Source organism: Phalacrocorax aristotelis, chromosome 4 (genome assembly GCF_949628215.1).
Source record: "Phalacrocorax aristotelis chromosome 4, bGulAri2.1, whole genome shotgun sequence".
NCBI lineage: Eukaryota > Metazoa > Chordata > Aves > Suliformes > Phalacrocoracidae > Phalacrocorax > Phalacrocorax aristotelis.
This window is the reverse complement of record NC_134279.1, coordinates 73,673,048-73,695,692: the sequence shown is the minus strand read 5'-3', so window position 1 is coordinate 73,695,692 and position 22,645 is coordinate 73,673,048. Positions and strand designations below refer to the sequence as shown.

Below are 22,645 nucleotides of genomic sequence, written 5' to 3'. Positions count from 1 at the left end.
ATGAAGCTTCAAATTTCGTCTTTGTACATGCAAATGATTTGATTGCATTTTGATGGGGATTCTTCTCAGTTGTACATGCTTAAAAAGAAATGAGAAAGAGGAGAAGCACTAGGTATATATTGGACATGCATTGATTTTTACTTTAGAAGAAAACCGGACTGTGAGACTGACTGAAATGGTAGCATTATGCAAACTTTAATATTCTTATCAAGTATTATAAATACGTTGTTTGAAATGACAAGTAACTTCTTTTCTCTCTGAGACATTTATTTATTGTTTATTTTCCTCTAGGAATTTCTACGGAAAGAATTTAGTGAAGAAAATATTTTATTTTGGCAGGCCTGTGAATATTTTAACCATGTACCTGCACATGATAAAAAAGAGGTAAGTCAATGTTGTATTTCAGTATACGGTATTGCTTACTAAAAATTGTTCCTTCTTCAAGATTATTGAGATTGTTGGAGCTGTGCTTGGTCTTTGTATTGTGACTTTGCTAAAATAGGGTTGGAGCTTCAATCTAATTTTCTCGATCCCCTGAGAGTACTGTCCCAGGTTTAAGGTATTGGATATATTTAGACTACAGTGAAATGCAGAGGTAGCTCTGTAAAAATGAGTTAAGGTATATTGGATGTTGAAAAACAGCTAGCTGCAGTAGCCCAGTGCAAGGGAGTGCAGAGCAAGTTAACTTAACTGGTCAAGGAGAGGCGAAAATTAGCCTCTCTTGTGGTCTTTAAGCTAGACGGCCTCCACTAGCCAAGATAATGTGTTTATAACTAACTTAGATATATCTGCTGCTGTAAGTGTAGTCATGTTTATTCACAATTACGAGAATCTGCATCTCATCCTTTTAACAGTCCTATGTTGGTCAGGCAGCTTTGGTGAATTTTGAATTTTGTGCAGGTTGTTGGCAGCACTTCTCTCAACACCACAGCCAAATCTAGTCAGGTTTACGCTGCGGAGACGGTTTCATTTTGCAAGTCCCTTTTTGCACTTTTGTGGACCATTGAGGCTTTTCCCCCACATTCTGTCTTTGAAAAATGCATTTTCTGAATACCTCCGTTAAGGGCTCTGAGCTCAGTTTGGTGGTTTTTTTCATTATTTCCAGAATGTGGGTGTTTCAAAGTAAACAAGTTAAAAATAGAGCATGAATGCTTTTGGCCATAAATATTCATACATATACTTACCTTTTTCTAACTTCTAGAAATCGAAGCTTAGAGGATTTATTTAAATAGTAACTGTTATGTAAAAGGTCTAAAATCTAAAAAATCTATTTTCCTTTGTAAGACAGTATTTTATATGCTTCACTTTTATTTTCATAGTTTGTTTATTTTAATTTTTATTTTTGATGGCAATTTCTACTGCTTAAGAAATACTTGATGAATATTTGTAGTTCTAAAGGAAAAACCCTATTTATATGCCTAAAAGTAACAAAAGCTGTTAAATGAAAAATGCTTATATATTAAGGAAACTGGAATTGCTGTATATTATTGGGTGGAATACATCAGTCTAAGAAATGCCCGTCCAAAAATTATGGTTTTAAAGCAAACATATATTTAGCATTTCTCTTCTGTAGCTTTCTTACAGAGCTCGTGAGATCTTCAGTAAGTTCTTGTGTAGCAAAGCTACAACCCCAGTTAATATTGATAGCCAGGCACAGCTGGCAGATGATATTCTCAATTCTCCGCATCCAGATATGTTCAAGGAACAGCAACTTCAGGTAACCACAGAAAACACGACTGATGTACATCTATGTCTATTAACTTTTCCTTTGAAGGAAAAATCTATAAAAGTAGTTTCACATGCTTTGTATTTTACTATGTACAAAAAGCCACTGATGTGAAGATCATATAGATTATGTTAACAGAATAGAAAAAGGCTGGGTAATGGGAGGCTACTTGACTGTTTTTCTGGACGTTTGCGTATGCGTAAAAAATTGCCATTAACTACAAAATAATCTGAAAAATACTATTATTGAAATGAAGGTTTGCAAGTAAATAGTTCCATGTGCTGCAATCCCTTCGCATATGGTGTTTGCATATGGTTGCTTTTTCTTTTCTTTAGTGGACAATTGTGTACACAAATAGCGTCAAATTTTGGTTAAAGTAGTTTGTTAAATATGTCTGTTGTATGAAAGGAGTCCTCCCCTTATGCTTTAATAGAACTGTCAGACGAAAAGCTCGTTAAAACTGTTGGTGTTTGAAGACCTCTGAAGTGGTTGTATTTTAAATAATCATTGATGTTCGGAACAGAACAGTTATGTAACAACAGGATACACTTTACACTTTTGGTAGAACTTAAGTTTCTTTTTTTCTCCTAAGTAATGTCTTTCGTAACTCTCCCACCCTAACAATTTATTAGTATAAATAATTTTGAGATCGTGTTATTTAGAAATCAAGGATATAGTTTCAACTGCATAAATGAAGCAGGTCACAATCGTTGTCTTTGTGTAACCTCAGATCACATGGTTTTGGGGCAATCTGAGCAGGTGGGTATAGTATCTTCTTTCATCTGAGAAGTGGAGATGGAAAGGTGGGTCTAACTGCCTGTCTGGTAGGTTCCATCATTACAGCTATCCACCATGCACCTACCAAGGCCTGCGGCTTCTGTGGGAATTACCAGCCACGATCTTCCCAGACATTTTTTCATGCATTCCTCATCTTAGCTTTGTGGAGCCTGAATTCCTCTTCATCCTCTCCCGGTTTGGTGGAGCAGATAGTGTTCTTATAAGTCCAGTGGCTGGGCTGATGCAGGTTCTCTTCCTTCTTTGAAAATGCTGTGTCCTTAGGTTGGAGGGCTCATAAGGTGTGTGAAAGTGTCGATGTGACATGCTGCTGTGGGTCTAATCCCAGCCACGTGGCCTGTCTGGACCTGACCTGCTTATCTCCAATTGTCAATGCCTCTGTAGTTCTCCCATTAGATCCCTCAGTGAGGCCCCAGGTGAAGCATAATGAGAGTTAGTTCTGCCACTGTAAGCAGCCTTGGAGCTAGGTGTGCCGGTTGACGTACTAATGGTGTGTTGCCTGGCTGAGGTCGGTGCTGGGTAATTGACTGCCTTGATGGCCTTTAATATCTTCGTTTCACTACATGGTGGTTCTGCAGTGTATCTCTTCTGTGATCTTGGTGCATGGTATGACCTTGGGAACATGGAACTGTAGGTGTGTGTAGTTAGCACAACACACCTGCAGACTTTCAAAGCCTAGCTCATGCTGGTGACACCATATTAATAGTATGAAGGCTTTGCATTTGTGGTCTTTCACAAGATCTTTCAGATTTCAGCCCTAAGCATAGAGTGCAAGGGTGCTGATCTGTCGTGGTCATCAGATAGGTATTATATGATGCTGGGGAATAGGGAGTGTTACTGTAAGGCTGCAGTGGAGTTGCAGAAGCGTGTGTGGGAAAGTGCCTTGGAAAGCACTGCTCTCAAGGACTGCCTCTTGGGAGTGCTGCTGGAAGATGCTTTCTGTCCGTGGCCTGACAAATTTGCCCTCGAGCCTGTTGTTAGAGGTGTTGTAATATGACAGTGTAGACAAAATGTCTAGTTAGGATTTAACTCCTTCTTATAATAGAATAAGACCAGGTACTTTGAGTGTTCCTCGATGCAAGACAGTGTAGGTCATTTGAAGATACTAAAATAAGAATAAAATATAATTTACTTCATGTAGAGTTGCATAAATGGATATGTTTTTCTACCCTTGTTTACGTGTGAAGTTCAAATTCTGCTTTTATAAGCTGTATTTATTTTTTTCATTTGTAAGAATAAGAAATAGCATCTGCTAGATTTTTTCTGATGAGCAGAAGTCATTAATGTGTAAATTAATAGGTGATAATGCTAAATGTAGGAAATTGGGGATGTAGTGTGGGCTAGCAGCGTAGTAGGGCAGATGATGATCAGCTCAAGATAAAGTAGTTAAGCTGTCATCACTCTGTCCAGCAAAGTTAAAAGGTTAGAATGTTTTTGCTGTATTAAGTATGTTTAATCTGCAGACTTAATCTCTGCAGTAACTCTCTTCGTGTCTCTCAGGAAGAATATATGAAAATATTATGGAGAACTACCTAGCATGGAATAACAATTTTATCTTCTTTTGGTGCTAGATTCTGTGACAGGAGACAACTCTGAAAAGCTTTGGTTTTTATCCTCAAACTGTATTAAATTTAAGGTATTTAAGGTTAGCTGCTTCGTAAAATAGTGTCTTATATTTTGGGGTCACAAATTGCATTTAGCTTAAAATATTGTGATTTGTTGAGTGTAACCTCTATACATTTAATTTCATTGAAAACCTCAAGGGCAGGTGGAGTATTTTGTGTTTTTCAGTTAGCTTGGTTTACGTATCTGTGTTGGCGTGTGCGGACTGCACTTCACATTTTTCCCCAATAACTAACCTTGTATCACCGGTTCATCTATGAGCCTGTGTGACTGAGGCATTTTGATACCTTGTAATCGCTCCTCTGTATTTTACACTATTTTGGCAATATACCACAGTGTTATTCTTTGAGTTCAGCAGAACTCAAGAAACATTTCCAAGCTGTGTGTATTTGTGTACACTGAATAACCTGAAGACTATGTGTGTTCTGAAACTAGTTGAATTTTTTACTTTTGCCAGTGTACCTGTGGTCAGAGGATTGTATCTTTCATAGCATGTGAGACAGATTCCCTTCTGCGAGCAGTTTTTCAAGTGGGAAGAGTCATTGATATGGGGTTGTCTCTGACACTGCATAGAGGGCACATAAGTCTTTGCACTGGGCTGTTTCAACACATTAAGCTGGCAAAACTAACCTTACCAAAGTAGTTTTTCCATAGCTTGCCATGTGGGAAACAGTTTGTTAGAGGGCCCCACAAACACGACAGGTAGCCCCTAAGAGGGTGTGGGAATGTATGGGGGGAAGGCAAAAATATGGTTGTCAGTGTTCAGTTTGAATTAGGTTTTACATGACACTGCAGCATCTTGCTGTTTGCCAGTAAAGCTTTGGGCTAGTGCTTGTTGAGAAGGGTGTCTCTGCACAATCTGAAGAATGATTTCCATTTGCAACTGGGCCACTGTGGCTTAGTGATGGACTTCCCTGTAGACTCTTGGGAATGCCATAACCAGTTGGGTGGCGCATACTGTTGTTCACTTGTAGCGAATTTATGTCCAAAGAAGGTGGCATTCATACTGTGTTTTCAGATCAACTGAAACACTGCAGAAGATACAAAGGTAGAAGTATGAATTCACTTAAAACTATAGATTTGCAAAAATGGAACAAGACATTCAAATGTTGTTTAGCATTTAACAAAAAACTTTTCTTTCTTTACTTTCATATATATAGCTTTGGCTAAATTAGCCTCAGACATTTGCTCCAGGTTTAGTAAAGTGCTGCTGCCTTCCTACGTAGTTAAAGGCAAATGTTGATATTGCCCAGAGCAGCCATTTTATCACACTGTTCTTTTTCAAGGTCTTGATTTCATAGCACCTTGATTATTGAATCTTCCAAATATATTGATTTCCCCCCCCCATGTGATTGGGCACATGAACATTACATAGTACTGCAAAGGAGTCTTTGTTCCTCCTCACATCGGTTATTAACCTTGTATATCTTGTATCATTGCATACTATTGCATATTGCGATTATATCATATTCCTGAGTTTTAGAGCATAAACTTTTTTCTTGTTCACAGCTACCTTAAAGCACACTTGTATAATTTAATCTTGTCGCATATAGTACTGATGTAACAATTGTTAAAAAAATATTTAAAATGGCTAGCTTGCTACGTGCTTCACATGGAATGTACAAAGGCATAAACGTAGTAAAAGATGGCTGTGAGGATGGTATGGTCAGGACTACAACATCTCAGCTTTTCATGCATTTTGCATAAATCGTAGCATTTTTCTGAACCTGTGCTAAGGGAATAGGGCAAATTATGTTTCATTTTAAATTGATGTAGTATATTTAACCAGGTCTAAACAAATTCATGCCTACTGCTGTATACAGGTTAATACCATAAATTTTGTGGGAGTTGGCTGTTGTGAAATAGCTTTGTTTGCTTGATGTGTTATTTACGCTTATGTAACCACTATCCATTGCATTTTAATTTCAGATATTTAACTTGATGAAGTTCGATAGCTATACTCGCTTTCTCAAATCCCCCCTTTACCAAGAATGCATCTTAGCTGAAGTAGAAGGTCGTCCTCTTCCTGATCCTCAGCGTGTTCCCAGCAGCCCCACTTCTAAACACAGTATCAGTTCAGAGAAGTCCAATATCTCAACACCAAAAAAGGTTACCTTTGTATTGTTGTTATCTGAAAACTATGTTCTTAAATAATGTTTTTCAGGTTCTTTAGAAGATCACATATAATATATAAAAACCAATTAGAATGTTTGTTTGGTGGTGCTGGCAAATATAATTACAAACTCTTTATGTACTCAGGAAAATAATTATTTTTTTTAATCCTTACCTTTGAATCAGATTTCTAGCTATTTACTTCCTGAATATAATTTTAAATCTTTGTTATTATTTAAATATACGTGTACAAATAAAAAATGAGGATTATTTTAATGCATCAGTTCAGAACATTATTTTGATTGAATATTGGAATTAAGATGTGATATTTTAACCTTTGCTAAGAGCAGACGTTTTAGCAGAAGTTATTGGAGAAGGCTTAACCTAGTCTTACCTCAACTTTGCAGAGGACAGTTTTTTAATTTCTTAGCCTCTATTGAACTAAGATAATTTTGTGTAAAACAGATATATTTGCTTAAAAATCAGACCTGTAGTCTTACTGATCTCCTAACATTATTTAGAGTTTATTTTTTCTTCATGTAGATAACACCACGATAGTATTACATAACTGTATGGGTAAATGATAACTTTGCATTTTTCATGTCAATCACTACTCATTAGCCCATCTGCTATTATGTATTTTTATGACTAGGAACCTTTTCAAAAGTAACATTTTAAGGAATAATCTAATAATCTAGCGAGAATAGTAATTTATTAAAAGCAAGTTTAGTTTGGTATCAAACATTCCTGATGTTTGTATTCTTCAGCCCTAATAAATACTTTGATTATACTTGTAAATGTTAAACAATACTTTGTAATTTTCTTTAAATGCAGTTCATGTTCAATCCTAGACTAGGAAAAATACTTGAAATACCGAAATGAAATTCTGTGTTTTAAAAGCAAGGCAAATGGCCGTTCCACATTAACTTAACCACATAGAGACTTCTGTGGAGACTTCTTTCATGGTTGCTGGAGCTCTCTGTGGCTTGTTCCCAGCTACCCTTTTGTACTCCCTACCAAGTAGCATATTTTCATTTCTGTGTTTGGGTTTTTTTTTTTGTTGGGTGGTGGGTTTTTGTTTTTTTTTTTTGATTGCTACTGAGAGGCATGCTGGCATATACACTCGTGAGTGGGATAAAGACAGCTAACCTGACCGTCACACTCTTGTTTTGGGAAGAAGCATGGGAGGGTTTATTTTAGATAATATAGTTACAACTGTGATCCAACCAAGGTTTTAATTGTGTTTTGGTGATAGTTAAGTGGCAAATCAAAGTCAGGAAGGTCTTTAAATGAAGAGTCAGGAGAGGAGGACACTGAGAAGAAAAAAAGGGGAACTTTTTTCTCATGGTCAAGAAGTAAGAGTTTGGGAAAATCACAGAAGAGAAAAGAAAATGGTGATTATCCAAATGGTGAGTATTCACATTCCACTTTGTTGCAAAGTTGTTTCAGCAATCGATGTGACTAATCTCGTTGTGTTTAGTTTGCATCTAAGTGCGTCCTTGGGTGTGACAGAGAGAGAAGAAGCTGTCAAGTCAGAATGCATAATGGGGCTAGTATCACTGGGAGTTTTGTGCAAGCAGATGTACAAGTGAATAGATAATAATATGAAAATATTTAAATATTTTTTATTGACTTCCAGGAGACTTTGTTCCTGCTTTCCAGTAGACTCTGCATTTCTGTGTGCTGGCAATTGCTTTTTCAAGTGGAGAGCTACTATTTCTATAGTAACATAATTTCAACTCTTTACAGAGAAGTTCAGGAGTTGTACATGCAAATAGTGCTATAGTTACAGCTGTTTAAAAATTTCTCCAAATGCATTATCCTACCTTTCTTTCTTTTATTAGTACCGCACAGGTAGGTTCAGTTTTGGACACACTTACCATCTGTTTCCACCTTTCCTGACTAAAATGAAGAAAGAAGAGTCAGAGTTGTGGAACCTCTTGCATTTTGCTGTTTTGTTACTTAACTTTTTTTGAGATTTTGAGGAAAAATTCCCCTATGAAAGCACCTGTACATGTCATCTAGAGGAAGAGATGAAAGTTTTGCATTAGCTCATTCCATTGAGTTAAAAATAATAGAGAAATTCCACTGAAGCACCAGATTTGGACCATATTGTTACTGTGGTTTCTTCTTCTCTATTTTCTAGTAAAGGCCCAGACCCACAAGATATCTGTGATCATATGGATAGTTTGTGTTCTCATTATAGGCTATGTGAAAAGACACAAGAGACATTTGCTAAGATGATAGACTTAAACTTCTGAAAGTGACTGGTCATTGTCTTAGGTTTTAGTTTTCTAACACCATACTTGCACTTTAAAAATATTTCTCTCTCTTCAAAGTATCTGAAGAGGTAGAATAATTTTTAAATTTTTAGAAACGTTTTAAGGTTAAAAAAAAGAGGGATTTAGAGTTTTTTTTTTAAATTATAAAGGCAAGTGGGGTTAGTCAAGGGTTACAACACCAAGAAATACTTGACCAAATATTGTTTCAGTATTGCATGCTTCAGTGCACAGTATGAAGATTTGCTATTTTTCCCTTTAATTAAAAAATTATTTTCTGACCAGAGGAGCTAATATTTGAAATAGCTTTCTGTATTATAATAAATAATAGAAGTAAGCCCTTTTACTGATTGCTGATTCTTTCCACAAACAGATTCTATTCAGTCCAATGGATTATCATACAGACGGGAATCACAAGGCTCCATGTCATCAACTGCTAGCCTTGACCTGGTAATGGCTGGCTCTTTAATAATGAAGTGGGGAAGCAGTGTAAACAGTGAATTACTAATTTTCTAAGTAGTGTGAAGCAATTTGTTTGAAGTAATACTTTGAGAAAGAGTCTTTAAGTGATACAGTTAGAGGGCAAGATGTAACATTAAGCAATTTTAGAATACTAGAAATGTGATAGAGCTTGTGTTCATATATTGCTTCTTATTTTGTCCTTGCAACAGAAAGATATCCTTTGCATCTTGTCTGTCTTAACTTCAGGCACCACTAAACTTCCAGAATAAAAGTTTGCCTTTAAAGAGAGCTTCTGCAGCTCTTTATAAACAGCTTTTTCCACCTACCAGAGCTTTGCGATTCTGTTCTGAACAACCGCATGTTAAAGCTTTCCCTCTGCTTGACCTGTAGGCAAGTTGTGTTAGCGTCTGTTGTGCTTCTTTCCTCTTAATTTCTTTTAAAGTTGTGAGTTTTTTATTCTTTTCATTATGACTTAACTCTGCTCCTAAAATCTGAGAAAAGAGAGATAAGAAGTTTCATTGCAAACACTGTACTTTGCCATAGTATGTAGGAACATGATTCGTGAAGATGCTGTGATTTCTAGCCATCAAGTTCTACCTTCGCAGTGTAAAACTAACAAAATGCAAAATTAAAACAGTATTAATAATAAAACATCAATGTAATACTTCAAATTTATTTTAACTATGTTGATATGGAGGAAGAATGTAAAAATAATTACATTTTTAGAAGTTTTTTTGTAGTCTTCATATCCTTCTAGTAGACTAGATTCTAGCAACTATGTAATTTTGACTACGCTACAGATAATGAACAGGAAAGCAAGCATGGCAAATTCATATTTATTTCTATTGCAGAAAAATCTTATCTTAAAAAACAGAAAGTGCAAACCCTCCCTAAAGCAGCAACCTTTCTTTTCTCTCCCACTTCAACTGATTAAGTCAGAAAGTTACTGTGATTTGGTTGAGAAGCAGCAAGTTAAAGGGAGGAGAAAAAGCATGATGAGTACCCTAAGAGACTGTCAAAAACAGTATTTTTGTAGTGTTCTTTTAAGTTATAAGTGAGCTTTTTAATGAACTTGATATTTTGTCGTAGTGTTACTATTCTACTGTTACTCTAGAATAAAGGTTAATGCTGTGCCTTCTAGCCTTAACCCATAACATTGTACTTTTTGTTACTTTTAATAACAAAAAAGCATGGTCATTAAGTGAATTATTTTAAAATTTTAATCTCTCTGTGGTGTATTTGTATGTGTAACATTGAGATTATGTTAAAAGAAGAGGAAATCTTGTTTGAAGAACCTGATGTTTAAAGGTGTTCCTCATCACTTAAATGCTGATTCATATTGTGCCTATTATAATTTTTACATTAGCAGGTCATTATTGAGTATAGACACTTAACTATTTGGAAGCTAAATACGATTTTATATGCTACTTACACTTTTTGATTAGGAGTTCTGTTTTATAGTTTTGAGAATCTTGTAACCTGTTTTACACACTCGCTGTCTAAAACCATCTTCAAATGCATTTAGATTTGTACAGTGCTGTTACCTTTAGATAAACATTTTTTTCCAGAATTTAAATTTATCTGGTATTTGTGATATTTGGAAGGATTTCTAAACTGTAAACAAGGTAGAAAGTAGTTTATTGGCTCGGTTTGATTTGTCCGGACTCTAAAAATTTATGCATATTCCTAATTTTCCCATTGGGCAATGACTTTTCTTTCTTTTTCCTGTCAAGTCTGAAGCATCAAGATTACCTGTATTTGTGCCAGACAAAGAGAAATCCCCCAAATACTGCTCTATAAACCTTCCGGATGGTTCATCTAGCAAAATGGCTGTCAAATCTGGATTCTCTATCAAAGAGGTGCTTTCTGGGCTCTGTGAGAAACATGGCATTAACATAGCTGCAGTGGACCTTTTTTTAGTTGGAGGTGATAAGGTATTGCATATTTCTGTGATATTTTTTTTAGAGCATTTTCATACTCATTTTACTAATAAGGAATTATGTTCTCTCAATAGTAATATGTCTCTCCTTGTTCCACCTATAGCTTTACATTGGCAATGCTAGTTAAATGAAGGAGAATTTTAGTGAAACTAGAACTGGTGGAGTACTGTGATTGATTGTGGTATCTACGTTACATAAAGCAGAAGAGAGCTTGTGACAAGGATTTCCTTAGAGTAATAAGTTAATTTAGGTATCTAGTTCATGTAGTTTGTGCAGGGGAATTGTTAGCTTGTACTTAAAGTATCCACAAAGAAAAAACATCTGTTGTAGTAGAAGGTACTTCATTAAAGCAAAGAAACATAATGACGTTCAGTTGTTCGAAGGTGAATGAGATGAATTCATGGTAGAATTAAGGTACGTGTTTTAATATTGACGAAAATTTCCAAGACAGCAGTCTACGTTGGTGGGGTGTGATGGCTGTTGTTGCAACAGAAGTATCTCCAATCCAAAGAGACGCTGGGATGTGAAACATGTATTGACTTAGATTTGTGCTTATGATCAATCTAGATGATTACAATGACAGAAATCAATGAACGTCCGTAGTTACATGCCTGTTCTTTTAAAACTTTTAAAGACTGTTACCTTGGCATATTTTCTAATGCATCATTTTATGTAACAATTTATTTAAGTTGAAGGACCTAGACTTGTGTCAAAATGCTGAGTTCCTGAATACCTGCAGACTCCAGTGGAAGTTGAAGATTGGTCATTATCTCACAAGTAGCCAAAATAAAATACACTTTAATTATGTTGCTTATTGTAAATGAATATCCACTAGAATGCATATAACCTATATTAATTATTTTCTGAGTTTTCTGAAATTTTTTTCAACCACTCAGCTGTTCGTTTTTACATATTTTTAAATTAATTTGCTCTCTCTTCTTTCGTTCCTGATGTTCTCTCTAGCCACTTGTATTGCACCAAGACAGTAGCATCCTGGAGTCTCGGGACCTACGTTTAGAAAAACGCACTTTATTTCGGTAAGAGTTAAAAATACTACCTTCCTCTGGCATTTTCCACTCCATTTTCCATTTTACTCTTGTAAGTGTGCTAAAGTATGTTGTCAGTTACATGTGCAGCAAAACAGTAGCTAATGCAAAACAGAATTTGTCTGAATCCAGTAAAAAAATCCAGTTAGCCATGCAATGGAACATCTTAGATTGTAATCCAGAATCCAGCATTAGGGGATCCAAGGTTCCCATTCATTGACAGGCACATTAGAAGAAGTTGGCCTTAGTATCAAGCAAAGAGTCTCCTGTGAAGAAGGAAGGTGGCCTAATGTTTGTAACTGAAAATGGTTGATTTCCGTGTCTTGCAGTTAACTAACGCCCTGAGTTTCTATTAAAGTAAAAGACAATTTTTACTTCAGATTGCAGTAACACTTACGCAAGAGATATGCATTTAGCATGGGGGTTCTCTGAGTTAGACAAGTGCCTACATCAGATATCCTGCCTACGTTTAGGCACTGATATCCCTTACATTTAAAGCCAGCTGCCAAGTGCTTCCTCTACAGGTAATGGTGAGATTAGGGTACTTCTAACAGGTAATTCAGATGAAGGCAACCAGGGTAAGGATCAATGAGAGAAATGTGGGCCTACAGGAATGGTTCAAACTGAGTAGAGCTGCATCTGGTGAGTTTTAAATGCTGCAAGAAGCAGCTTTCTGGATTACTGTCTTAGTAGATACAAGTGGGATTTTGATATCAATGTTCCAGTTTAGGGACATTTAAAAATTATGATGCCTGACTGCTCAAACTGAAGCAGTTGTGAACAAGCATATGGGACAGATCTGCAGGCCCAGCGAGACCTTTTGCATCAGGAAGAGACATTTTTCATAGGTTGAAGGAGCACAAGAATGTGATGGAAATTGAACTGCAAGTCTCCTAGTCTAACCCTAAATGCAATGATCAAAAACACTAGGCCTTTAGGACTAAATGGGTATGTTTATTGATTACCTATTCCCATTCAGTTACATCTGTAATTATGAGCCTAACTGGCAGATTACAGCAAGACTAACTGTATAAATATAAATTCATCTGAGTATAGATTTATAACCCTGACTTTTAAGTGAGTCGATGTTATCAATACAATGCAGTACATTATAAATTTAGTACTACATAGTCTTATTTTATAGTATACAGTTTATTCAAAATACTGTTTCTTTTTTTTATTCCAAAATGCCAGAAAATGTTTAATCGTTCCTAAATTCTAAAAATCCAAACCAGTGCTATGAAAATTCCTGAAATAGTTATTTCAGGAAAAAGTTACGAAGCAGAATGTTTGTGTTACATTATCGAGTTGTGCTTTTGAAGTGAGTAGAACTTATTTTGTCAGGCATTCTTCATTTTGGCTTTATATTACTTTTCTTTAGGAAGTAAGGCTAGTTTCAATTTAAGGGTACTTTAGATTAATGATTATGGTATAGCATATTCAATTTCAAAATTGTGATTGAGCAGTCTTATATTAGGTGTGAGTTTGAGTTTCCAAATTAAAAAGGAACTTTAAGTAGGCAGTACCATGTTACCTGTGTGTTAATTAAAACGTAGAAATGTTCTACATTATTTCCTTCTGTGGGTAGACACTGTGTAAGCAAAAATACTCAAATATTTGGAATATTTTCAGGCTTAAGACAAATAATATGTGGATGTACTTGGTTACCTAAATGTCTGCCGTTTCTCCACTTCTGTGTCAATTACCAATTAATTGTTGATCACTTCTATTTAGCTGTTGTATTCAAAGAAAATATGAAAGACAAAGTTTCAGTTATTCAGGTTTCTTGTGGAAGGGAAAAGTCAATAAGACTAAGCATCTTGTATTTAAGTAATTTGTGTGAGTGAAAAGATGGGGTTTACATTTAATTGTGACTGAAAATCACTAAAAATTTTCATTTCTTCTGATGACGTACATTTCTTCTGATAGTTTTGTTAGTAATAGGCCTGCCCTTGTTTTCATACTCTAGTGCCATTATAGTCAAATGTGGCTGTTATGGAGGAATCGGCGCAGATGCAGAGCAATTAAAAAAACAAAACAGAACAAAAAACCCCAAACAAAAACAAAACTAGGCACAGTTCTGTCCAGGGAAATAGACATAAATGGAATAGTTGTTTGGGTTTTAAAAATGGTTTCTTATTTCATTTTTTTTTTGCTATTTCAATGAAATGATAAATTTGCGTAATAGACACTGAAGAGGGCTGTCGTTATCCTTTAAATTCCAACTGAATTGTTTTTACAGCTTTAGCATATAAGTTTCTCTTACAGCAATTTTTCTGTGATACGGTGGCATCTAGCCAGAAATCAGCATCATCTGGAATACCACTGTGTTTGTTCCTATGCTTAAAAAGAAAAAAAAAAAATATTCCTGTCCAAGCCCATCTCAAGACACTGTGAGTGTCTCTTGCAGAAGTGGGAAGAAATTTTTTTTTTTCTTGCATCTGAGGCTACAGTAGAGGCATGGACTCAGTTTGGAAGCACTATGGGACCAGAATGGTCAGAGCAATCTAAAGATGAAAGTGCTATGGAATGTATTTAATTGGTCTGAGGATCACCATGCAATTATGTTGGCTAATGCCTTCACTCAGCTCTGGCGAGTGAAACAGTGAAGTTTTATTTGTATTAAAAGTGCTTTATTCCTTCAGGTTAGGATGGATTTGTGCTAGTGAAGTTTCAGGGTCGCTAGCTATAAGCTAGTATAACTTTGCTGTAGATTTTATATATTTTGTACACTTTGTAACATTAAGTATGAAATATTCCAATAAACAATTGATGTGTTTCAGGCTGGATCTTGTTCCAATCAATCGATCAGTTGGTTTGAAGGCTAAACCCACCAAACCAGTAACAGAGGTCTTAAGGCCTGTGGTTGCAAAATATGGTTTAAATCTTAATGAACTGGTGGCAAGACTAGTAAGTATCCTTTGATGTAATTTAAGCTGCAATAATTTTTGTCTGGAGAAGATCATATGATAGTCCCTGAAATTATTCCTATCCTTATAATTAGGCATTAAAATCTGTATTTATAACTACATGTTGAGATGAAAATGCATAGTAGTCATAACCATTATGGTTAATAGTAACTACCTCAAAGCTTTAGTCTGCATCTGTTTTATATTCTCCTTCAGAATAAATCCAACATCCTAAATAATAGAACCTGAACGTAGCTTCTTCCAGAGCTCAACTTTTCCCATTATTAGCCAGGGAAAGTTTTTTTTTTTTTCTTGTTTCTTTTTTTCCCCGCAAATACCATTCTCCTCCCATAAATGGGTTACGCTCATTGTAATCACGGTAGTTTTACATAAATGGAATAAACAGTTTTAGAATGGTAGAAGAAAGAGAGATTGAGGCTACACTGAAATGTAAAAATGCTTTGCTCATTTTCTTTCAAAACATGTCAGACTGCGTAAATTTGTTCTGAAAACAGCTTTTTCTTTATTATATACAAACTGTGATCCGACTTTAGAATGGTGAGCAGGAGCCACTTGATCTTGGTGTCCCTATATCTAACCTGGACGGTCAGCGGGTTGTTCTAGATGAAAAAGAACCAACAAAGGGTAGAGGTAAGTTGGCATAAAGGCTTTTATTTATGATGTCAAGTCAGTTTCATAAACACTGACTTTGATTAGTTTCTTCTGTTGAAGCAAAGGTGAGGTAAATGTGATTAGACCTAGATATCTCACATATAGCCTATATTCTTTTTAATTAAAAAGGAGTGCAGTTTCTAAAGATTGAAGATTAAATTAATCTGTTGATACCAAGTACTTCACTGTTGCTGTAAGAAATTTTTCCCTAGTAATACTTGAATATATTACTTGCATTCAGCCATAGATACACATAGACATTTAGGGACAGAGTGCCCAGTAATAATAATGAGAATAAAATGCCAAATAACTTGTGTGAATTTGGCAATTACTTCAAAAGAAACATTATGCATAAGTAAAACAGATGCAGTTTCTGCAGCAGCTCTATGTTCTGCTATGATAATCCGCTTCTTTAACATGAGAAAGTAGCAAAGCCTACATCTTCAGTTTTAAGTGATGATTTCTGGAGGTAATACTAAAAAGGATATAATTTTTGATTTCCTGGACAAAATAATTTGAAAAACAGAAGTTGATCAGCTGAACAGCTGACAATCTTTTGGCACAATTAATGTGTTAGATTAATGTAAGCAGCCTTGAGAGTAAAGGTTCAGTTTCTCTAGGAGATGTTTTTATAGATATAGAACACTTAGTTTTAAAAATGAAATTAGATGCGGTTAAATTAAATTGACTCTGCTGATCCTCTTTGAGAAAGAACTAGGAGAATAAAGATGGAGGTATTTATTGAGGAAAATCAGATTTGTCATTTTTCTAGGAAACAGAACCAATTGTCACTTTGAAAAAAGATATAAATCTAAATACTCACACAGATAATTAGTTTAAGGATTACAAGTCAAACTGTAATCCTATGCGCTGCCAGCTGCTCTAAAAGCCTAAATTATAGAGGATCGTTCTAGCAGTAGGCTGATTCTGTGGCAACATACCAGTGGAAAAGGGTCATGATTCTGTATTTGCAGCTCAGTCTTCAGTTAGTGTAATTGATGTAGCAGATGTAATTGGAAGGAGCCATTTAGTTAGTTAGAAGTAGACAAGGAGGATATGGTAATGTCTAGAAAACAGTTGATGCACAAAACAGGTTGAAAAAGATTCAACATGACCTTCCAGTGGTCTTTTCTGCTGAACATATTTTTTCTTGTTCAAATTCTAAATTTGAGAATTACAGGCTGAATTATTAGCTGAGATTCTGAAAAGTATTTGACCTAAATCAACTGAAAATTTAGGAGAACTTAAATGAAACTTCACCATCTTTAAACTTTAAAAGTATTGGCAGTAAGAGGAAAATTTGAAGATGAGATGGAGATTCTGGTAGGTTTTGACTGAAAAGTATCAGGGATATATCAACTGTATTCACTCTTTATTTTCTGGGTACATCTTTGAGAAATTTTAAAGCAAAAAATCTGGTTTGTGCATCATCATCACTTAAATATTACTTCTTCGGGAAATTACAAATTTTTAGTTATAGAAGGTATGTTTATGTTCAGTGTTTACAGATAAACAAAAAGGTGCATCAGTAAAACAGAGTGCAACTGTAACTACTTCAAGAAATCAAGTATCTACTGTAAGTCTTCTGCAATGATTTTTGTCCCTTAGATCATCTTTTGTTTCCTTCTGGAATTCTATACTAAAAGCTGCATTCATCCATGATTTTGAATCAGCCAAATTATGTAACTAGATTGAGTATAGCTATAATTCATTCGGTATTTTTCCACTGTCAACAGCATTTATTTGTGAGAACTTTGTCTTCATGATGAATCAAATAGCTTTCACTGTGCTGCTTGTTGTTTTGTCTCTCATTGGCTTATCTAATTTTGAAAATGATTGAATTACTCTGATATTCAAAGGCCCTTTCTGTAATGTGAATTTTTCAGAGTAGACAATATTGTATTTATTTATACATTTTTGGGAAATACTATGGCAAGGTTAAACTAAAACATATGTTGTGGTGGTGTTAGAGAAATGTGTTTTCAAAATAACTTTTTTATTCACTTAGACCATGTTATGTACACAATGATATAGCCTAAATGTAAGTAGTACCTTAACTTTCCTTCTAATGCAGGGAGAGGGAAGAACTCTAGGAAAGTCTAATTCTATCAAAATGAAAGGCGAAAATGGAAAAAATGCTAGGGAAGTCCGGCTGTCAAAGAGAGAAGACTCTATTGCAAAGATTGGGAAAAAAAAATGTCAGAAAATAAATTTGGATGAAGCAGAGGGTATGTGAACTTTATGTATTAACATAAGTAATCTTAGAAAAATTAGAATTTTATATCTCTTTAGGAAAAGGTACCGTGTTTAATAATGCATTGTGAAAATCATAGCCATGATCCTTATATTTTTGTTTGTCACTGTGTTTGAACTGTAAAGTTTTTGAGGCTGAAGGCAAAATTTTAAGAATACTTAAAGATAGACACAGGTGCCTAGTGGGATTTCCAAAAGTGAAAGTTACCTAATTCCAGGTAAAATAAAAAGGAATTAGTTACTCAATTGCAGCTGAATATCCCATTCAATACCCTTTGCAAGCCATGTAGAAGCTTGCCTTTCTGGTTACCTTTACGTACGAGTCTCTAACTCACTGAAAGGCATTCTGCACCATGGTGTAGACCCTAACTTACTCAGGTAAGAATTTTTGAGATTTTTTGTCTGAAGTCTGTAACGGTCAGGTCAGGTCAATCTGATGACTGTGGAAGAGCTGTGATGGGCAAGAGAAAAAGCTTAGCATATATTCAGTAACTGCTCTAAAAAGGGGGTTAGAAGTAGAAATAAGCAAAGAGGTTATTGGTAATCCTCTATATTCTGAGTCCTATTTTTACCTTCAATTACATCTTAATAGTTTTGGTGATATCATTGGAAAAGAACTCATAGGAGAATTTGCTTTTTTATGGAAAGATCTCCATGGGAAAACAGAATTTAAAAAATGTAGCACTAGAAATCTTGACATATCACCCTCTGCCCTAGGGCATTAATTGAAGCAATTACCTTTCTGGTCAGCCCTACACATTCCTCCCTGTTTTCCCAAGTAGAGAAAAAAATCAGAGGACATACCTCATACACAGATTAAAATTCACTGCTGATGTTACCTAATATGCATATCCAAAACTTCAGTTATGCACAGTTATACAGCAAATGAATGTTCATCTGTGAATAAATGTCCACTCACCGGAATGGGGGAAAAAATGCTATGACTAAAACTTTTATTGCAAAGTAGATGTTTACTATAAGTGTTATTACAAAACATGAGTGCATTTTAAATTATTTTGTGTTGCTTACTATTTTGTTGTTTTCCATATCTTAATATTTTCATTTTTCTTCCTAGGGCTGAGTAAAACATTAACATAATTTGAAAACTTCAGAATTCGAGGCTTTCACATTTTATTTTGAATTTTGTGAAATTTGTCCAAGTTCGGAAAATACGTACCAAATGTTGTAGACTGTTTTTTAATGAAAAAACCCAAACTGTTCTATGAAGTTTGAAATTTCAGAAAGGAACATTTTGTATAACGCATATTAGAAATGTTGCATGTTTTAATATGCATACTGCCATTTTGCAAAACTTTGGCAATAAGAAGCATTTTGAAGCTTCCATCTTGGCTACATTCAGATTTTATGGCGTTTGTCAAAGCATGTTAAAAAGTAATTTTTACAAATACATTGCAAGTCCTGCCAAATATGAATAGAGGATTAGGAATAAGGTCGTACGAGTGCAATTGTATGACTTCATATTATGCTAAGTTAAAACTGATACAAACTTTTTGTGCTTTATTTTGTAATGGCTTTTGCTTCAAACAGTATTTATAGGCTGGGTTGAAACTCTTGATTTTAATTTATCTGTTGGAGATGCATCTTTAATATTGCATAGTTTCAATGCTCTCTTCTTGAATAATTAGGACATGCAGAGACCCTATATTAAGATTTACATATTTTTATATGTTTTGTACCAAAGAGTTTGTTTATTGTTGTGATGCTTCTTTTTTGAGGAGTGGTATAATTCTTGGCTTATGATTGATAAGTTTCTTGTTGCCAAGTTTTGAGACTTTCTAGAACAGTGGTGATTTACTATGAGTATTATTTATATATAGAAACATATTAAACCACTGGACATCATTAAGGACATGATCAGAAAATCACTTCTAGTCGTGTTAAAAACTCTACTAAAAAAAGCTGCCCCATTGCTTTGAGTAATGGCTCCTTTGATGGTTATTACTACCTACATGCTACTGATTCATCGCAGCACAAAGGAAAATGGGGTTACTTAAATCAACATCTGATCATGCCCTGTGATGATAACATCCCGGGTTAAAACTACATCTTGAATTGAAACTGTGATAAAATATTATTAAACTGAGAGAAATTCAATATAACAAGGAAGTTTGCAACATTCTGAATCTTTGAACTTTCAAATGGCATGGCTGTTTTTGAGTTAAGAGTTGAGAAAACTATCCAGAATATAAAAATGTGCACCCATTGTCAGTAAGACCAGAGCCTTGTTTTGTATGAAGAATTAAAAAATCCTCTGTGTGTATGTGTACAGATTTATTAACTGCATAAAATAGAAGATGTGTTCAAGGCTCAGTGAATTGCAGCTGTTCTAAACTGCAAAACTCTTACAATAGCAATCCTAATGGTCTTAATTATAGTGATGCTAGCGAACATTGCTGCAATTGAAAAAGTTCCTCATTAACATGGGATCTTATTTCAAGGCAGCATTGAAAGAATTGAAGATCTTCATGGAAAATAAATGTGCTGAAAATTTACGTTTTAATGACATTGCACTTTCTGACAAAAACTTGTCAATTTTGGGTTTTTCCCCAATAGAATTTTTTGAACTCATATCCAAAGCTCAAAGTAACAGAGCAGATGACCAACGTGGACTGCTAAGGAAAGAAGACCTTATTCTTCCTGACTTTCTTCGTTTACCACCCGCTGGACCAGAACCATCCTCATCTACTCCCACAGGCCCTAAAGGCCTCCACAAGCGAGTTTCAAAAAATGATGGCAAGGATGGATGTACATCACCAAGTGGAAAACAGGAGTCCATACAAAACTTTAATGAAAATTCAGTTAAGAAAATGGGTTACTCAGAAAACAAACATAAATCTGCTTTGACAGCGCTGCACAGTCAGAAGACTTTCAGTGTTCCTTTCAATACTGCATTGTCTCCAATTCCGCATGCACAGGAAAACAATGCAACAATATGGAAAAGGCAGTCAAGAGAATTACAGGCTGAAGGCATACAGATGGTAGATGATGAGAACGTGGCAGACTTGACTCTTGTGGCTGAAGGAGATATTAGTAGCCCTAACAGCACTTTGCTACCACCGCCACCACCAACACCACCGTCAGACATCAGTAAGCTCACAGAAGCCAACTATCCACCCCCAACTCCTTTTGCAGGTAATCAGGAAAAATCTGGATATCAAAGATCCAATTCAGGTATTTCTAAATTTTAATAGTCTTTCCTTTCATGTAAAACTACTTTTCCTTGGCACTGTTAATCAGTGTTTGGCACCCATTAAAACAAGAAAGAAAATTCTCTCTGCACCTTAATTTTTTTACAAAAAGAAAAAAAAAGATTTTCATTGCCTTACTCTGTGCTAACTGTAATACTTCTGGTTGCCTTTAACAATGTACTTTTGTTTGGATTTGGAATGTGGCCAAAAATGGCCACGTGCAGACAAACCTTTAAAACACGTCCATATGCTATAATTATCTTTTTTTTTTAACCGTAGGAGTACAAAACAAGATATCAGCATATTTTGAGCTGCATAACACTTGTGTTCCAGATTTTCTGATCCATTTGTCATAATGAGATACATGATTAGGGTTTGGAAGTTTATGTGCTTTAGCGGAAACCCTAATTATGTGTTGAAAATTGCAGTATTGTTTATGATTAAAATTTGAAATGGGTAAACCTTAATTTAAATGATATTTCTCTAATAAATTAGATATCTTTGACTAGAAATAAAAATGTTACTTTTTTTAACCCATACTTTGCTACACAGAGAAATAGATTGCATCCATCATACTTCTCCCCAGAATGTTCACATGTGAAATAGGTCTTTCTATTAGATAATTTTAAAGAAAACATGTAACTTTTTTAAAGTTGTAAGTTTCATGGTCTAGCAATATCACAGAGCAATATTAGCCCAAGGCTGAAGTATGGAATTTCTTTATAAACACGGACTCCAATAATAATTGCTGTTACCAGAAACAAGAATCTGAAGACAATGGGTGTTGTGACATTGATGATTTACAGTCACTGTACTGTATATTTTAATGTAAAATATAATAAGAGGTATCTATGTGCTACATTTATTTTTGATGTTTCACAAACATATGGTGCCATAATTTGTATGATCACATTTCTTTGTGATGTGGGAATATACATTTTAATTATTTATCTTTTTACACAGAGTATTTGATACTGTTCTTTATCTGTATGGTTGATGATTTGTAAATACTTCTTTGGTTGTTGGATGCTTATAAATGGCAATGCAAATTATTTCATCCTCTTGGTATTTTAAAAACAAATTCCTTTATTAGCAGTATTTGAGAAATGTTCTATAAACGCTACCACTTAATTTCTGAAACTGAGTATTGAACAGACTTGTAACCAGTGCCTACAAATAACAAAACCACAAATTGTACTTCAGACATACTGGTGTGTATATGCATAGATTTGTGTTGGTGTCTTTCTGATAATATGACAAGTGTACAACATAGGTATCAGTTTGCATCCTTTCCAGTGAGAACTGTTAAAAAACCATTTGCACTTAAAAAAAACTTCATTAATTTACAGTATTTTAATGCATGCCATACATTTCTGTGTAACCACTGAACTGTAGCTTTCCCTTTTCCCACTTTCTACTTTTTACTTTGTAGAAATCTTTGTGTAGTTTTCACATGTATTTTGTATCTTTGTTCTCTCAGGAGTAATAAATTCTAGACCTAGTTACGCAAACTGGTTTTAAGCTTTGATTTTCTTCATTATTTAAAAACACTTCTTTTGGTCCTGGATTAAGAATTCTGATTAAAATGATCTTCTAATAACAAACAGATTAATGGATAT

At 34.9% G+C, this 22,645-nt stretch overlaps 1 protein-coding gene across 8 annotated transcripts in view; it reads left to right on the top strand.

Annotated features, from left to right (window-relative positions):
• RGS12 (regulator of G protein signaling 12) overlaps positions 1-22,645 on the top strand; it is a 91,771-nt gene that overhangs the window by 56,739 nt on the left and 12,387 nt on the right. For 4 of the 8 annotated variants that reach the window (XM_075091974.1, XM_075091977.1, XM_075091979.1 and 1 more), the window contains 12 exons: positions 292-384; positions 1,574-1,717; positions 6,074-6,253; positions 7,512-7,665; positions 8,909-8,985; positions 10,731-10,931; positions 11,901-11,974; positions 14,767-14,893; positions 15,447-15,543; positions 17,064-17,140; positions 17,639-17,792; positions 20,392-21,009. In XM_075091974.1, the coding sequence (XP_074948075.1) occupies positions 292-384; positions 1,574-1,717; positions 6,074-6,253; positions 7,512-7,665; positions 8,909-8,985; positions 10,731-10,931; positions 11,901-11,974; positions 14,767-14,893; positions 15,447-15,543; positions 17,064-17,140; positions 17,639-17,792; positions 20,392-21,009 (1,996 nt within the window). Of the gene's footprint in view, positions 1-291; positions 385-1,573; positions 1,718-6,073; positions 6,254-7,511; positions 7,666-8,908; positions 8,986-10,730; positions 10,932-11,900; positions 11,975-14,766; positions 14,894-15,446; positions 15,544-17,063; positions 17,141-17,638; positions 17,793-18,892; positions 21,133-22,645 lie in introns of those variants that run through there. The other 4 variants (XM_075091975.1, XM_075091981.1, XR_012660418.1 and 1 more) reach the window with 3 other exon arrangements.